Source organism: Carassius gibelio, chromosome B8 (assembly GCF_023724105.1).
Source record: "Carassius gibelio isolate Cgi1373 ecotype wild population from Czech Republic chromosome B8, carGib1.2-hapl.c, whole genome shotgun sequence".
Taxonomy (NCBI): Eukaryota; Metazoa; Chordata; class Actinopteri; order Cypriniformes; family Cyprinidae; genus Carassius; species Carassius gibelio.
In genome coordinates this window covers 16,630,147-16,648,396 of record NC_068403.1, presented here as the reverse complement: position 1 = coordinate 16,648,396, position 18,250 = coordinate 16,630,147, and the positions used below count along the sequence as shown (strand labels likewise).

The following is an 18,250-nucleotide window of genomic DNA, read 5'->3' as shown; positions in this document are numbered from 1 at the left end:
CTCCAGCTCAGAGGTGTTGTTGTGATGGCTTTCTTAAAGTTGATAGCAGCTTTGATGCGGTTTTGATTTACTCCTCTTCATTTAGATGTCCCGCCCCTTTTGTCCCTCTCCTTTGAAGGATTTCTAAGAATATCTAAATTTAGCAGAAAAACAGATTACATTGAATAGAGAACCTACTATATCCATACCAAAAATGCTAGTGAACATGTCGAGAAGACATTGAGAAGACAATGAAAAGAAGAAGGAAGGAGTGTTTTTCTTCATATCAAATTCTTCCTTTTTAATAAATTATAGCTGAACAAATGAGAAATAGAAGCATTGCCTGCTAGCTCAGGGCAACTTGTCCCAAAGTCAAACACTGCCGTGCACTTTGGACCTTCACTGCCTTCACTTCCTGCACAAGGGAACATACAAAACTGTTTTTACTGATATTCCAGAGTTGTTTTGGTATCTGATGTACTTGACGTAGGTGAGGGCAAACTCACGTCATACATGTAATGGAATATATCTCTCTCTCTCCTTCAGCAAACTAATGAAATCTGTGCTCTGTGCTCTCTCTGCCAGGTTCACAAACTCTCCAATTCTATCCATCATGTCCACAGTGTCTAAATAGAACAGATTTTTTTTTAGATCACTTACACGGAGTCTGTTCAGCTTCAAATTAACACCTAGTATCTTAACAAGTGTGTTTCTGATTTTTAGTATTGCTTAGAGTTGAACAACCCCCAGACTCTAAGAATAAAACTTCACTGTGTTTTTTAATAAACCTCTGGGAGCACATTGGCTACATCAACACCACAGCAAGCATACAAACTCCTACACTCTTAAAATTAAAGGTGCTTCACAATACCATAGAAGAAACTTTTTGTAAAAATGGTTCCATAAAGAACCTTTAAAATCTAAAGAGCATTTGTGGTGAAAGAAGGTTCCATTTTGTTTAAAGGGCAAGAAAGAACCTTTGACTCAGTGGTTCTTTGTGGAACCAAAATGGTTCTTCTATGGCATCACTGTGAAGAACAATTTAACCACCTTTATTTTTTAGTAGTGCAGAAACAACTTCAAAAATGTAAGAATATAATTTCACCATTGAAATTCATGTTACATTAAAGTTTTAAGTAACTCAATTAAATTCATCTCCAATATTAACCCATATTGGACCTGAGCTGAAGCTTACTTTAAGTTACCTTGGGGATCCAGATTGCATTTGTCTGTTCCAAATAAATGCTTTGTATTCCTCAAAGGATCCTGAAGAAAACGAATCACAGTTTTCATAAAACTATTAAACGGTACAACTGTTTTCAACAGTAATAATAATAATAAATGTTTTTAAGCAACTCAACATATTATAATTATTTCTGATGAATCATGTGAAACCAAAGACTGGAGCAATGTTGGTGAAAAAAAAATTGGCTTTGCCATCACAGGACTACTTTTTAAAATATCTTGCTATTTCACAATAATACGGTTAAATGCAGCCTTGGTGAGCATAAGAAACTTACTTCAAAAGCACTCAAAAGTTTATAGTTTGAACGTATGTGTGTAATAGAAATATATATATATATATATATATATATATATATATATATATATATATATATATATATATACAAATAAATTATCCTGCACTTACCACATGAACATCTCAGTCTTAACACGTGTTTACTGTCTCAGCAGCGTGCAGTAATGTATGTGTCTGTTCACATAGTAGGAAAATAAAAAGTAGTTAATGTCGTTGACGACAGCCATACCTAGAGACAAAGCTCAAGTTAATGAAGATTGCTGTAAAGTTCTACAGGACCTGTATGTAATTTGTAGACTAGACTCATATGTAGAATATTGTTCTGCTGTGCCACCACTGAACTATGCATGAACTCCCCTCCTGGCCTAGAATCTGCATTACAAAAACAGCAGCATATTACCAGGCTACATTTTTCACTCACTACTCACTGTTTTTTTTTTTTGTCTGTCTCTCTCTGTAACCTATTTGAAAAGAGAAGATAGTAAGAACTCTTTTTTTTATGAAGCAGACCGGTCTGATTTGTCTCCATTAACAGACAAGACAGGTTCTTTGATACTTTAAAGTATATCTGGGACATGTCTAGCTGAGTGGGGAACAGATCTATAGTCTTTTTCCCATGACTTTAAATGCAACAGTAAGAGAACAGCACAAGCCTGTCCCGGTTGTGGCTATTTCAGTACTAACTTGGGAAAAAAACTGTGGCATAAGAAATGAGACTTGAATGACTAAGAGGTTAGCAAACTTAATTCATTTAAATGTCTGATGAAGTTTTGTCCCTGTACTTTAAACCACATTAATTGTGGTTTGAGTACAAGCTCATTTTGGAAGAGAATTCTAAAGATAGTGTAATATATATAACACAACTTACATTTTATAATGTACTAACAAATAAACCTGCTCTATTTCATAAATGCTGTTATTTTGAACTTTCCATTCATTAAAAAATCCAAACATATGTATCATGTTTCTACAAAAATATCAAGCTGTACAGAAATGATAATCATAAATATTTCTTAAGCAGCAAATCAGCATATTACAATGATTTGTGAAAGATCATGTGACACTGAAGACTAAGTAGACTGGAGTAATGATGGTGAAAATTCAGCTCTGCCATTACAAGAATAAAGCACATTTTAGAAAATTGTTATTTAAAACTAAACTTATCTATTTAAAAATTACATTTCACAATATTTCCATTAAAATGTATTTTGATCAAATTAACAAAAAACATTAACAGTGAACTTTGAACAGGATTGTAAATGCATGATAAAAACACCCAATTGCATCATAAAATATATATATATATTTTTTTCCCACCACACTTTTAAAATGAAATTACAATTATAATTAAAATATATTTTAATATATACTTGATTGGGAGCTGAGGTGTCCTATAGTGGGCTCCAGACCCTCTGGTTGAGAACCGCTGTTTTATAGCACCATTGCTGATACACAGTCCTTTAAATCTGGCCAGAATAACAGCCAATGAGACACAGACAATAAACTCCATGACAACACAGGCTTGAGCAATCATAATCTCAAATGTTGAAAAAAAAAAATTATCAGTATGTAAACATCATCAGCTTCATCATCGGGTCTTTTCCACAAATTTAGATGTGACATGAAGCCCTCTATACGACCTTTATGTCAAAGATTAGACCAATCAGTCTGTTTGCTTAGCTCAATAAAACCTAGTTGTGTGCCAAGGGTTACCATGCTTTATAAATATAGGGCAGACTGGAGGCAATTGATATGTCACGGACTACTTTATATACTCTTGTCATCTTTTAAAAAATAAGACACAAATATAAGTGCATTATATTTTATTAATAAGAATAAAATTAAATGAAACCATTAACTGAAAAATAAGTCGTATTAACCCACTGCATCTCAAATGAAGGCATACATCAAAGTAATCATTTTAATGTCCAATAATGTTGCTTAAGATTTAAGGCCTATGTTTCAAATTCTTTTAGATGTCAGGCATCACATGCATTCAAAAAGCAAAAGTGTATTTCTGTTTTGGCAGAAGACAACTGTTCTAGAGGTAACTAAATTGCATTTTTTTTAAAATATAATATTTCAATATATTTTATTCAAATACATAATCAACTGATGTGTCAAGAGCAGTCTTTAACCAAACTTTAATGAAATGTACAGGATATTAACAGAATAAGACAGCCAAGCCTATATTAATATTGTTGTGCATGTTAGCCACATTTTTTTAATAAAAAATAACCTAGAGATTAAATAAGTTTGCAGTCACCTGAACTTTGCACCGCAGACGAAAAATACTGTATATCCAAAAAAGGAAATTTCACACCTCAGACTGATCAGCGTATGACGTCAAAGTACCGCCAGAGCGACTGGAGAACAGACGACTCTTGTGCTTCTAAATTGCTCTCGCGATACGTTGATGTCATATGCCGAATTGGTCTGCACAGCGCCAAAGCATCTGGAGCAAGCTTGTTGTGTACCCTTTTCACAGACATATCGAGAATCCTGCTGAGCATGTGTAGTTTCATCATCACTCTAGCTTGTTTCTGATTGGAGGAACTGAATGTGTTACAACTGCCCCCTGATACAACTGAGATAGAGGGTCTGGGAAAGGTCCATGAGCCAGAACTCGAACTCGAACTCGAACTCGGGACGCCCGAAGAGCAACAACAATATATGTTGGCACACTGCCCGTGGCTATCGGCACTGACACAAATTGCTATTGTTGGTAAGATGATCCAAAAGCTCCGCTGGCACTGGCAGACATGGAGACCAGCCCAGGAGTCATAATCAGAGTTCATTAGGAAGATGGGTGTGTGAATACTGCATTTTTAGACGAGGAACATGGGTTCATTCAACATCCTTTTGTGTCAACACACAATGAGCTTTTGTTTGAAATAACTCAAGCAGGATTACTGTACATTATTGTGTAAAATTCTTTGAAAAGAAAAAAGTGTTGGCTCAGGAGCTTTTCAGCAGTTTTTGATCATCTGTGATATAAAACAGTAGTTTTTCTGCATACAATTCAGTCTGAATCGGGTGTGTTTAAAGATCTCTGTACCCAGATTTGTATATCTATATATCATATGTGGAGAAGAATGATAATGCTATCCTAAATTAGGCTATTGTAGAAATCTCTTGAGATGCACTAGTGAACCCTTTAACCTGGAATCTTTTGGGACTTTGGGAACGGGCTGGGAAAGATACAATGTTAGGATTCATAAGACCCTTCAGTGTGTGATCAAGCGCAGTGGCCCAAGAGAAGGACTCTCTGGGGGTGACCACTTCATGTCTCCATGTCTGGAGACTCCTTCTTTGGAAGGAAAATCACATATCATTTTATAGCCTGCACTTAAGCTATATCACACTTAGGCCAAGTTGTTTACTGATAGTTTTAATATTTAATATCAAAGCAATATTATGAGCAATAGTATTTAATACATCCATGCAGTTAACATTAAAGGGATGTTTAAAATTTAAATTTTACACCCATGTCATTCCAAACCCGTAAAAGTGGAGAGAATGTTTTGAGGTTTGGAATGACATGGGGTTAAGTAATTAATGACTAAATTTGGGGTGGAGTAACCCTTTAAGTTTTGAGTAGTTTACAGAATATTTTCCATTTCTTAGTCTGTTCTTTCTAAACATCATCAAAAATAGTTTAAAACGCAACCACAACATCACACGTCAGGTGTTTTGTTACTGAATGAATCAGTGTTTGTGAATGATTCATTGAAAAATCCCCACATTGCACAGAGTGACCAGAATTAACAGTTGCATCTAACAATTTAATAAGGGAAAATAGAGGACAGGGAGAAAGACATAGAGTTTATATAAAGATTCCTGTTCTAGCTGCTGGTATTCTCTCATGACAATACTTGTTTGGTGTGAGCTGACAGATGTCCTAACAGATATCTTCAACACCTCACTGAGCCTGGCAGTGGTCCTCACATCTTAAATCCACAGCAATCACACCGGTACCAAAGAAAGCACCTGTGTCCTGTATAGATGACTACTGTCCCACAGCACTGACTCAAATCATGATGAAGTTCTTTGATAGTTTAGTCATGCACAACATCAAAACCAGCTTCCCTAACACTTGATCCACTCCAGTTTGTATACGGTCAAAACCGCTCTACAGACGATGCAATTTCCTCCACCCTCCACCTGGCTCTTACCCTTACTCTTACTTCAGCTCAGCATTCAACACAATAATCCCACAACAGCTCATTAAGAAACTAAACTTGCTGGGCCTAAACTCCCTTCTGTAACTGGATCCTTTCTAACTGGAAGACCTCAGCCAGTCCGCCTCGGCCACAACACCTCGGGCACTACCACACTGAGCACAGGTGCTCCACAAGGCTGTGTGCTCAGCATGCTGCTCTTCACACTTCAGACACGATTGCACTGCCAAGTTCCGCTCCAACCACATCATCTTGTTTGCAGATGACACAACTGTGGTAGGCTTCATCAGCAACATCGATGAAACGCACTACAGTGAAGGAAGTGGCATACAGTAGCTGGCTGAATGGTGTGCCACTAACAATCTGTCCCTCTATATGTAAGACAAAGGAGGTTGTGAAGGACTTCAGGAGAAACTCTGTTGACCACCCCCCACTGACCAGCACTAAATTCCTGGGGGTGCACATCACAGTGGATCTCACCTGGACCACCAACACCATGTCAGTCTCCAAGAAAGCACAACAGCGCCTACACTTTCTCCACCGGCTGAAAAGAGCAAGTCTCCCTCCACCCACCCTTACCACATTCAATAGGGAAACCCTTGAGAGCTTGCTGACCAGCTGCATCACTGTCTGTTATGGGAACTGTACTGCAGCGGACCACAAGTCCCTCCAGCAGACAGGGAACACAGCTGCAAAGATCATTGGTGCCCTTCTCCCCTCCACCCTGGACATTTTCCTTACACGATGCTCCAGCAAAGCCAACAGTATCATGAAGGACCCAACCCATCCCTCCCACAGTCTCTTGCTGCTTCTACCTTTAGGAAGACGGTACAGGAGCATCAGAGCTCGCTCCGCCAGACTGCTCAACAGCTTTTTCCCCCCTAAACTCAAATCACCCTGTCCTCCTCTGAAACCCCACACAAAGCATCTACCTCCTGTAACATGGACCATCTCACCTCCTCCACCCCCAACCTAACCACATCACAGAAAAACTGTGAAACTTTCTTTTTTTTTCTGTGAAATCGGAAGTGTGCTACACACAGGTGAGTGGGCCTGTACAAACCACCTGAAGTAACACACTTTCTAGACACACTAGACACATTTCACACACACACTACTGTGTACATAATCCCAAAAAAGATTCAGTAATGTCTGTTTGCATGCTCATGCACTACAAATCGTGCACTGTTCCCCATCCAGCTGCTTGACTTACAATGTTTCTCTTTGCACATGTACAGTATTATGTGAAGCATTCATATAGCCTATATTTTTCTTTAGATTATATATAAGCAAACCTTTATATATATATATATATATATATACATAGTATATGTATAGTCAAAATCTGTCAGTAAGTTAGTTGTGTATAGGTACAGTATTTATTATTATTAGTATTTAGTGTTTCTGTGGCTCAGTGGTAGAGCATTGCGCAACACCAAAGGTTAAGTTTGATTTTCAGGGAACACATTGTAAAGGTAAACATTTATATATACTATGTACATGTATATTTATAGTCAAAATCTGTCAGTAATTTAGATGTGTATAGGTTTATACTGTTTTACCTCATTGTTGTATGTCTGTATTTATGTAGCACCGTGGTCCTGTGAGGTGTACGATATTTCGTTCCACTGTATGTAGCATGTACAGTGGAACGACAAAGAATGACATTAAAGCTCAACTTGACTTGATTATCATTAGGCCGCAATAGGATGTTACAGTAACATCTTTATTTATTACACAAACTCTGTTGACGACATTATCTTTACAGACCTCTTATAATCAGGGATCTGTATGTGCAAACAGGTTATTTGACAACAGCCTTTCGTGTGCAGCTGAGTAATTGCTATTTATTGATGTGGTAGGGGAAAATCTGTCCACGTTGCTGTTTCTGTGGCCCTGTTCTGATCATCTGATCTCATACAGATGTACGCTATTTATGAGGCAGAAAGAACTGGAACAAAACTCAAGCAAAGGGCTGATGTGAAATCACATTTCATGAATTGTGCCAGAGCATTACAATATATTCTTGTTGCAAAAGAGTGATCTTTAATTTAGATAATCTTTCCACAAATACGAATCAAATAAGGCAGCAAAAATATTTTTAGTTTAAATAAATGGTCAGTGAAATGAGGTGTTTAACCTTCAGGAAATGTTAACTTGTGCAATTTTCTGTTAATTTTATGAGATTTGCTAATTTTGCAACCCTTTTACCAACTTTGTCTTAATACAGTTATTATGAAAGGTTGCGGTCAGTAAGGCCAAAATAAAACTTTTAGTGAACAGGTATTCAGTGGGCTTACAATTGGCTACTTTTATGCTAGGCTACATTTATATGAGATATACAACTTATCTAATAGTTCTCAAAACAAAAACCATGGGATGTGTGCCCATGAAAACCATGTGTACAATGAAAACCAAAATAATGGGAAGCAAAAATGTATCATTTTGTGGAAAGTACCTCACAGAAAACCACAGAGTCAAAGAGTAACACTGCTTAAAACTTTTCATAGAGCCTACAAAATATGCAACCAAAATACACGGCATGAGTTGCAGAGCTGCCTGTATATGCTGACTAACATTCAATTAACATGCTCATCCAGTTCCCAGGTAGATATCAACTAACAAATCAGTTGTCTGTGTGTATTTGTGCATGTAGAAGTTTGGGTTTATGTTTGTGTTGCAGTGCAGATGCTGAGTGAGTGAAGCAAACAATCAGCAAGTGCTCCCAGTCTCATTGCAAACCATCTTTTTAAATTCATAGATTTGAATTAAAGAAGCACACAGGATGTAGAATTGTAATTCAAATTTGTATTTTTGAAAGTAGAATTAAAATGGAAGTGCAGTTCAGCCATCTTACACACACTGCTCTAAATGAAATCAATAATGTTTACCTCATGGACCGTGGCGGACGAACGTTTGTTAACTCCAACCTAATATATAAATATACCATATAATCAACAGAAATGTTTCAGTATTTATTTTATAATGTTATCTTGCAAATTGTAATGGACATTTTGTGTGTCTGTATGACAACGATAAAATAGTTTTAATTTCTGTGTTAATTGTTGAGGTTATTGAACTTCTCTAAACAGTTTTCCAATCCAATTCAACATCCTGTAAAAAATTCCAACTCTTAATTTTTACATTAAGACTGAAAAAAAAAAAAAACTAAAATAACTGATCAATCATTTTTGATGCTCTTTAATATGTTTACATTATCATTACAGTCATTACAATATCAAATATACACAGTTCTGAGCTGCTTCAGCTCCACAATAATGTCATGTCCATAAAAAAGCAAAAAGATCTACTTTGTATTTCATATTTTAGCCCATCATTGTTTTGAAGCAGCAATAAATAATTAGAATCCACAAATTTTTAGGAAACCTCTGTGAGTTCATCTGTACCTTGTAGGTACAGAGTTGATTCAACATGAAGTGGCGAGGATGGATCCTTCCCATCAGTAATGTCAAGTACGGTATGCTTCCTGCATGCAACATCCTCATTATTCCCAGTGAGCGGTGACTCTGGATGCCTCAGTCCCAGATGTCTGTGAGCTTTAGTGAGGTCCATAGGCTGGTTGTCTAATACAGCACTTTCACAGCTGCTGGTGGTGCTGCTCTGTTCGGTGTAGAGGTCTCGCAGCAGGCCGTTGACTTTAATCCGGAGCGAATCCGCCACACTTGTTCGGGCTGAGGTACGGGTGCTTCCTTTGCAAGAAAGAGGCTCTTGTCTACCCAAAATGTGATAGCGGACGATCTTCCGAAAAGTGTATCTGAATTCACGTATGCGGTAGGCGTAAATGAACGGGTTCACGACTGAGTTTGCGTGCGAGAGAATTATAGCCAGGTACATGACAAGAATTGGCGGCCGTGCACACTTTGGACAAAACAGAGTGAAACAGTTGATGATGTGCAGCGGCAACCAGCAAACCGCGAACAGGCCAACGATAATCGCCAGAGATTTTGCGGCGTGGACCTCTTTCTGCAGGGTGGAGCGGGACTTGAGCTCATAGGGTACGGCTTTGGACTCAATGCATTTGAGTTGGTGGCGTGCGGCCATGAAGATCCGTAGGTAAATGGCCAGCATGAGGAGCAATGGCACCAGCACGCAGGCGAAGAAGTTGAAGTAAACCATGTAGTCCATAACCACCACCTGCTCAAACAAACACTCCATCATACCGGGTGGACAGGTGCTGTTGAGGGCCTCTTCTGAGCGGGCTTTGTGCCAGCCTAACATGGGTGTTAGACCGATGATAACCGACAGAACCCAGCAGATCGCTATGATGCCTCTGGCACGCTGCCCGGTTACTAGGCTGTTGTATCTGGAAGAGAGAGAGATAATCGTGTTTTTCAAATTCCCCGGCCATAAGTGTTTGTTCCAGTTTGTCTAGACTGCACATCTAAAAGGTCCAAAGTACTTACAAAAGTAAGCAAATGACAGCATGGCTAGAAACCTAGACATCTCTTTAAAAGTGTGCGCACATCATGCTGGAATTATTTAAATATGAATTTCCAATAAGTAATAATCCTTAATAATCCTTTGCGTCTGCCAAACTGTATCTCATAATTTCTAATAACTGTGACCCTTATATATATAGTTCTCACAATTATCTTTATATATAAAATTTAATTTCTTGCTATTTTATTTGAAACTAGATCTCACATTTCTGACTTTATATCTTATAATATGTATTTTTTTTTTCATAAATTGAGACACACAATTGATTTTATATCTTACAATTATCATTTTGTTTCTTGCAATTTTATTTGCAACTAGTTCTCACATTTTTTAATTTCTTAGATTTTAAAAAATACATTTTATAAATTGTTCTAACAATTCTGGCTTTGAATCTTTTTTCACAATTTCACACTTGCATCTAACTTACATAATTGTGAATTGTGACTTTGCAAAAATCTCAAAATGTAATTCAATGTAAGGTGTCTCATAATTCATAAATTAATCTCATAATTAAATAAGTCTAAAACTGGGTTCTATTTACTTGACCATTGTGATGGCATATAAAAACAGTTTGTACACTAAAGTATTTCTTCATTTCTTTCCCCTATTATTTTTATCACAGAAATTAATACTATTATAACTCAAAGTAAAATCTCATAATTATGGTCATTTGGATACAACGTGAACATAAGAACAACCCTGATGCAACCACAATGCTAATGATCCTAGCATTCATTCACAGTATTTCCAGCAAATTCTCCCATTGGAGCAATTAGGAAGAAAGAATGTGCTCAGAAATTTCAGTGTTTGGAACTGAAATCTATTTTGAGCATCTCTTTCTGGGCCAGTGTGGGAGAACAGCTGAGTTCCTTGGCCTCTATTTGTCTCATTCTCCAGATGTGGAAGTTCAGTGAGCCACACAGAGAAAATATCCCCGTCCCCCCACCCAAAACCTGCTGACAGGACGTGGACGCACATGCAGTCTTCTCATTGTAACCAGTTGAACTGACCATTCCAAAACACAAGAGATAATATCCAACATTACCCCAGTCTCCATTAACATGTTAGCTGCTCATCCTGAACAGTGCTAACTGGTTTATTATGAAGTGCAAAGAGGTTATGGAACAAAACTGGCATCTGATAAAAGACTTATGACAGAAAACTTGCTAAAGAAATCTAAACATTCCAGAGTAAATCAGATTTATGAGAGTTTACGCTCAAAGACAGCCTCAAAATCAAGAGTTTAGGCCCTGCTATGTTCTTAAATCATTTTCACCCCAAAATAGCCAAGAGATACAGTGTTAAAAAAGGCATGGTTTGTCCCAACAAATGGGAACAGTGCCATGTGGGGTTAATTCTTGAAAAGACTGGTTTTTGGCATATTCATTTTTCAGCAAGACTTTCTGAAGAACTGAACTCTTAAACCAGAATAAATCTCTATACTGTTCCAGACTGGTTTTCTTGCTGAAATATATTATATCTTAAGCCAGTCTAAGTTCATTTGAATGCCTTAACTGGTTTCCCAGCATGATCAGGCTGGTTTTAGAGGGGTTTTGATCACTTTTCAAATAGGTTTAAACAAGTAAAATTAGATTTTAAGTGTGCACTTTCAGTGGGATTATACTGGTCCAGCTGGTTTGATATTTCAAAAAATGCTGGTCAACCACAAAGCAGAATGCTGGATAAGCTAGTTAAGGAGTTTGGTGGGGACTTCAGCATCCAAAACCACCACCATCCCAAGTTGAAAAGGCAAAAAAGTAGTCAAAAAAGGCTAAACCTATTTAAAACAGGTCAAGCATTATTCTACAACATGTAAAAATAAACATCTTCAACAAACATGCCTTTAAGATTTGAAACAACCCCCTAAGATCAATGTACAAAGATCCATGTTCTGACAGCAACACCCTTCACTCACCTCAGCGGGATCTTGATAGCAATGTAGCGGTCGATGGCAATAGCTAGAAGACTAAATATGGAGCTCTGGGTCAGCACCAGGACGAAGCAGGCGATGAACAGACAACCGTAGAAACTGGCACAGAATCCAGTGCTAATCACGATGGAGAAGGGAATGGCCAGCACACCCACTGCGATGTCCGCCACGGCCAGCGAAACAACAAAGAAGTTGGTGATGCTCTGGAGGTTGCTATTGAGGCCCACTGCCCAGCAGACCAACACGTTGCCCAGGACCGAGAGCAGGGCAATCAGCAGCTCCAGAATCATGTACGACACGTCAAAGACATCGTTCAGCATGGTGAGCTTCCTGGGGAGAAAGGAAGATCCCTCGCCTCAATGTCCATAGCTGCAGCTCCACGCAACAGCTACCTCACAAGGCCTAGTGTCAGCCTTACCAGAAGACCAACAATCAAGAGTTACCTTGTTAAAAATGTTCCAGATTGTTGGATCGCCAATTAAAAATAAAAACTTGGTAAGTATTTTAAAAAGTATCTACAGACATTTCCCCTCAGATTTTTAAGAGAGATTTGGTATTAAATAAAATGAATGAAAATCCATTCTGATCCCATGAGATGGTGTTAGATGTGATGGTCCAGTCCCCGTTCCATGTGTTGCTTGCCTGACTTTCTATAACATTTAGTATTCCGCTGCATTCCCTGGAGAAAAAAGAAAGGAAATTATTTTATCAACTGGTAAGCAAGCTTCTAAAGAGATGGAGTGAATAAAAACAGATAAAGTAATAATTTTAGAATTTTAGACAGAAAAAGTTTGGTGTAGCAACAAAAAATTAACACACAATTGATTTCAAATGGCAAGTAACACATTGAATTAAACGCATGTTCTCTTTACAACTTTGAAAATACTTTTTTTTTATTTGTACATGACAGAGAAAAGCTTCATGCTCTAAACGTTAAGCATTTCATGATTGATGACAATAAGGTTGATGTTTGATATGAGGAAAGAAAGCGATAAGTCAACCATTTTATGATGCTGTTGACACTGACAACAATATGGGGTTTAAAGTAAACAATACAGAGTGCACAGAAGCACAATGTGAAACATCAAAACAGAATACTGAGCTTTTCCAGACGCAAAGCCCTTTCTTGTAAACACAAATGGCAAGCTAATACTTTGAAAAACATATGAGAAAACAAAGGGAACCTGAAGTGGATATTTTTTATCTCAGACTTTACATTTTCCAGACACACCAGTGATTGCCAGAAGCTCTTTCCTTTTGTTTTACTTTTTATGGGAAGTCATTCTAAAGCCCTTAACTGGGAGTCGGAGTTATTTACTCTTGAGTGTTCCCACACTGCTGCAGAGATGCTCACCGAGGTTATCCCCCTCTGGAGGACATGAGAAAACATGCAGCTGTTCTGCCACTTTATTTATTTATTGCTCTTCTTAAACATTTATTTGCCCATTACAAATCAAAAGAATACAAACCTTTGAATTATTTTTATTAACTGCATTTTTAATTATAATTTATATATGATATATTGCTATTGTTAGACATTTACAGGTAGTATAAGGTATGGGAGAGGGATAATGTTAGAGTGAATTATATTGGCAAAACGTTTGGGGGAGGGGGGGGGATTCTGGTGCACCCCTTCACACAAGATAAGTCATAATTGTTTTTTTTTTTATGGAAAATAAATATTTTTATTTGATTTATTATTATTATTATTATTATTATTAGGGATACACCGAAATGAAAAATCTGGGCTGAAACCAAAAATGATTTGTAATGATTATTTATTAAATAATATGAAGTCATTTTGTAAGACTTTTTAAAATTTAATTCAATTAAAAATATACTGAATTTAAAAACCACAGGCCAATAAAATTACCACACTTTTACTGAAAGTAGCACATTAAAAGTGGACACTATTTACGAAATGTTTTTTTTTTCTCGGAAGTGCACTTGTTCCTGTTTGCAGTAGCGCTACTGTGTTGTAACATGGTGCAGGCTACAGCTGTACTAGTAAATGATGCTACCTTCAGTGACGCTATGCTCTGCTCACATGCTCTGATAATAGCTTTGTATGACTAAACATTATTTGGATAATTAGTAAAAAAAAAAAACTGTCTGTTACATAGAAGTTAATAATATTGTCATAATGCAGAAAGTGTTTAAATTAGTCCAACATGATGTTGTCAAATCTAATGATTTTTCGTTGATGTCAGTTTGATTTTATTCTAACATTATTTTAATCAGTTGGATGATTGATCATTACTAAAAATTATCTTAACTGTCAGAAATGATTTTGCTTAATATGTGGTATACTGCATAGAAATTTCCGAACAGAGTGAACTTTGCTTTTCCCGTGAGCAGGGGTGGATTTAAGTGAATTGAGGGGCCCTCAATATAATAATGGGGCCTTATACATTTTTACACATTTACTTAGATCAACCTTGAGGTTCCTTTTTTCTGATGCTTGCTGCTGCACAGTGATGCCCCATAGTTGTGTCCAATGTTTCTAAATTTTTCATGTACATGTTGAATGGCTTTGAATACAAATATCAAAAGCATGCTCACAGATGAGAACAAAACAGTGTTGGATGAAGTGGATTAGAGCCCTGCATAGGCCTCAAATATAGGCCCTAGCCCGTATTTTTCTGCCTTTCCCAAAATAAGCTTATACTACTGTTTCAGTTGTTAAAATAGTTATGTTTTGTATGTAATACAAAAATAAAATGTATAGATTTAAAATGGTTCAAGCATATCGCAATGTTAGTTGAAATGTTTAACCTAGACGTTTGTGCTGAGAGTTGAAGCAGGAGCATGCTGTGCAAGACGAGGTGCTGGCACGATCACTTGCAGTTTTTTCTAGCAGGGGAACAATCTAATACGTAGTCATTTTTGCTCATAAAGGTAAGAATAATACCTCATTCTAAACTGTAAAGGGTCTAGTTTTATGTGTTTGCACTCACAATATCAGCAAAGTGTTGTGCTTTTATAAAATAAAGAAAACAAATGTTTTCTGTCCTCTGGGGTTTGAACAGAAGCGCTTCACAATGATGAACCTAAATTCCAAGCTTTAAATTACTAGCATACTTTAAAACAAATAATTGATGGATATCTAAAATATAAAAATAAGGAAAGCCTAAAACAGGCCAGATTATAATTTTTGTTTTATTCAGTACCAATTTTTTTTTTTTTTGATGCATCCCTAATTGTTATTATAATTAGTGTTTGTTCATTTTTAGGAGCACATTATTACACAGATGACCTTAAAACTAATATACACACACTAAAAACCACATGGGGTCTTTAACATGCAGTAAAGTATTTGCAACACAATGTCTCCTGAGTCCTGACTGTGTTCAATCACAGTTTAATTTCTTAAAACAAGATTCTGACTGGAAAAAAAGAACAAAAATTTAAAGAATGTGAATAGTTAAATAGGTGAATAGGTGACTGTCATAAATAAGAATTGAAAGTGGGGGAGGTGAAAATGATTGCAGCAAACAGGTGAGAATACATAGTAAACTTGTTAATCATGATGTCCAGCCTCACAGCCATTGATATGGATCTGTGAGTTTATGCGGATGACAATGGGACAACAGAAAAATGGGTCTCCACAACACTGGATGAACCCTTTGGTCAGTTTCCCAAAGTACTCTTCTAGTTTCAGTGCATTGTGTTTACAAAAAAGACAATGTTTAAGCTACTAGACAGATTGTAACAACCTGTGCCAACTCCAGTCTCAAGAGTGGACCCTTGTGGACGGATGATGGAAAACATCATCCATCCATCCATCATTTAGCAAGGTCTCAAACTAAATCTGGCACAGAGTCCAATGCATTCTTCGTACTGCTGACATCCCTAAATAAATCTAACCCAAAATATCACGGTTTGATAGAAAAACCAACTCAAACTCTGCAGATGAAAGGGCAGGGCTGGCTCAGAACAAACAGATGTACTTCAGCTGTGTGTGAATGATGGTTTTATAGTTGTTTTACTCTCCTTTTACCTCGGCTGATTGATAGGCTCATAAAATGAAAAAATTTCAGTTGAAATCAGTTTTTATTCTTACATTCTATGATTTATTTGCTGTTATGAAGTTAAGGGCACAATGTGGATCAAGACAGATATAGAAAATACATTTAACATTTAAAAAAAAATCAATATGAAAAACTAAAATCAAAATACATATACAATTTTAAGATATATATAATATATATTTCCAGTTCTACAGCATCAGCAATAATTGTAAACCCATTTAGGAATGTCAGAAAAAAATAAAGATTATTACCAAAATATTCATAAAACTACACAGACATCTACAAAAAAAATGCTGTCAAAACACTTCAAACACATCTACACAGAAAATACTTTATAAAGACTCGCAAATCTATGGCAAGCTTGGAAAATATTTAACATTAAACTAAATGGTATCTATAGATATGCATCATTTATCAATAGTGGCTAGTATTGGTTTTGATTTCATTAGTAATCATTCAGTACATTATCAAATAGTGACTAGTATTGGTTTTGATTTTATTAGTAATCATACATTATCAAATAGTGACTAGTATTGGTTTTGATATCACTAATCATGCATTACTACTTTTTTATTTATTTATTAGTCACTACCAACTACTCCATTGTTAAGAAATGTTAGCAATTTTTTTAATTGTATTATTTGGGGAGCTGTTCAGATTTCAACAATAAACTATCCCAATATCTATAGTACCTTTTGCAGGTTTACTAGTACTTACTTATTTCATACTACTACCTATTTATCAGACTGGAATATAGTATCTAGCCTCTATGGTATACCAATTGATATCACTGATATACAGTGCTGTGTACTTCAGGAAATTTCATTTACAAGTTAATTGACAAATTACACTATTAAAAATTGGAATACATACACAGAAATGTCTTGTCTAATCGTGTCTGGAATAGATTCAAGTAACTATTTACTAGAAATACATTAAGTAGATATGTATGAATAAACACCAAATTTAATATTTGAATCACTAATGTAATAAGTATTTAAGTATTAACATCTAAAGAATAGTCACTAGAGGAGACTGAAAAAAATACTGGAAAAAATTAAATTAAAAAGATGCATAGGCTATGACAAAGTAGTGTTTTAAATGCTTTAATAGCTTGCCATACACGGCAGTTTCACAGCAGTATATGGCACGGAAAGTTTGCGATGAAAACGTAGCATACATTTAATATAGGCTACAATAGGACTATATTTAATAATTCTATATATAAATTTTCATTTTAAAGTTAGTTTTTAAATCACGCCTCTGTAATTGGGGTCGTTCTTACATTATTTGTTTTGAGGCAAATATATTTTGAAATTCAGAACTGGGCACAACCTGCTTTTTAACTTTTAAACATTTATTAACAATTTAACCTAATGATTCGCTTCAATATTAAAAATACATTTAAGCTGTGAACAAATCGTTTAATTCTAATATAATAAAACAAATTAAACTCAGTCGATACCCAACAGGCTCTATCTAAAAATTGTTTTTACATGTTGGTTTCAACTTACCATCAGAGTTGATGACCGCTGGAATAACAACGAGAAAATCTAAATAAGCTGGAAATCGCATTAAGATGAAAAGACAACCCCTCGGAAAGCGAAATACAAAAACTTGAGTCCTCAGAGGTTCATGATTCGTGAATGATTCCGTCGGCGCGTTCAGCGTCAGAAGTGTGTGAGTGAAGTCGATATCAGAGAGCAGACAGACTATAGGACCCCCGTGAGAGCAGGCGACTGACCAATCCAGAGCCAGCATTTCCACACTGGACGACTGCTAGATACAGATGCCGCTTCATCCTGTGATCAAGAATCAGTGAAACAACTGAGCTGCGAGCGCTAAGTCTTTTGCGATTAAACTGAAAGCAAACTTACAAGACTAAATTTAGTACAAGTATCCTACAGTATTAAAATTAGCTTCCTGAATAACTTTGGATAGCTTGTATTGTATTGGTTTTGTTCAATTATTTACTTTTAATTTAAATGGAAAACGCACTGTCTATAACAGTTTCTCTGAAGCTTAAATTGTGCATCCATCACTCAGGTCACTTATTGACAAATTAAGGTACAAATGTAATTTTGTTTTCTTTCCTGTCCATGACCTGTCTTCAGGACAACTTGAGTGC

At 36.3% G+C, this 18,250-nt stretch overlaps 1 protein-coding gene across 2 annotated transcripts; it reads right to left on the bottom strand.

Annotated features, from left to right (window-relative positions):
- Positions 1 to 173: 173 nt before the first annotated feature.
- Positions 174 to 17,979, bottom strand: LOC127962942 (adenosine receptor A2b-like). Of its 2 annotated transcripts, XR_008154702.1 has the most exons (5): positions 17,637 to 17,979; positions 12,077 to 12,770; positions 1,799 to 1,891; positions 1,631 to 1,693; positions 174 to 1,245 (listed from the first exon to the last, which is right to left on the bottom strand). XR_008154702.1 is itself a non-coding variant. In XM_052562558.1 (3 exons), exons 2-3 carry the CDS (start codon positions 12,409 to 12,411, stop codon positions 9,079 to 9,081), a joined length of 1,281 nt encoding a protein of 426 aa, XP_052418518.1. In that variant the 5' UTR covers positions 12,412 to 12,770; positions 17,637 to 17,968; the 3' UTR covers positions 8,886 to 9,078. The 2 variants fall into 2 exon arrangements, 1 of the variants encoding a protein (XP_052418518.1); XM_052562558.1 differs by lacking the exons at positions 174 to 1,245; positions 1,631 to 1,693; positions 1,799 to 1,891 and adding an exon at positions 8,886 to 10,024 and having other exon boundaries at positions 17,637 to 17,968.
- Between the last annotated feature and the right edge of the window lie 271 nt (positions 17,980 to 18,250).

Coding starts and splice junctions, on each gene's coding strand:
- LOC127962942 (XM_052562558.1), bottom strand. CDS start 12,411: ATGCTGAACGATGTCTTTGACGTGTCGTACATGATTCTGGAGCTGCTG. Junction 10,025..12,076: donor GCTATCAAGATCCCGCTGAG/GTGAGTGAAGGG, acceptor TCTCTCTTCCAG/ATACAACAGCCTAGTAACCG.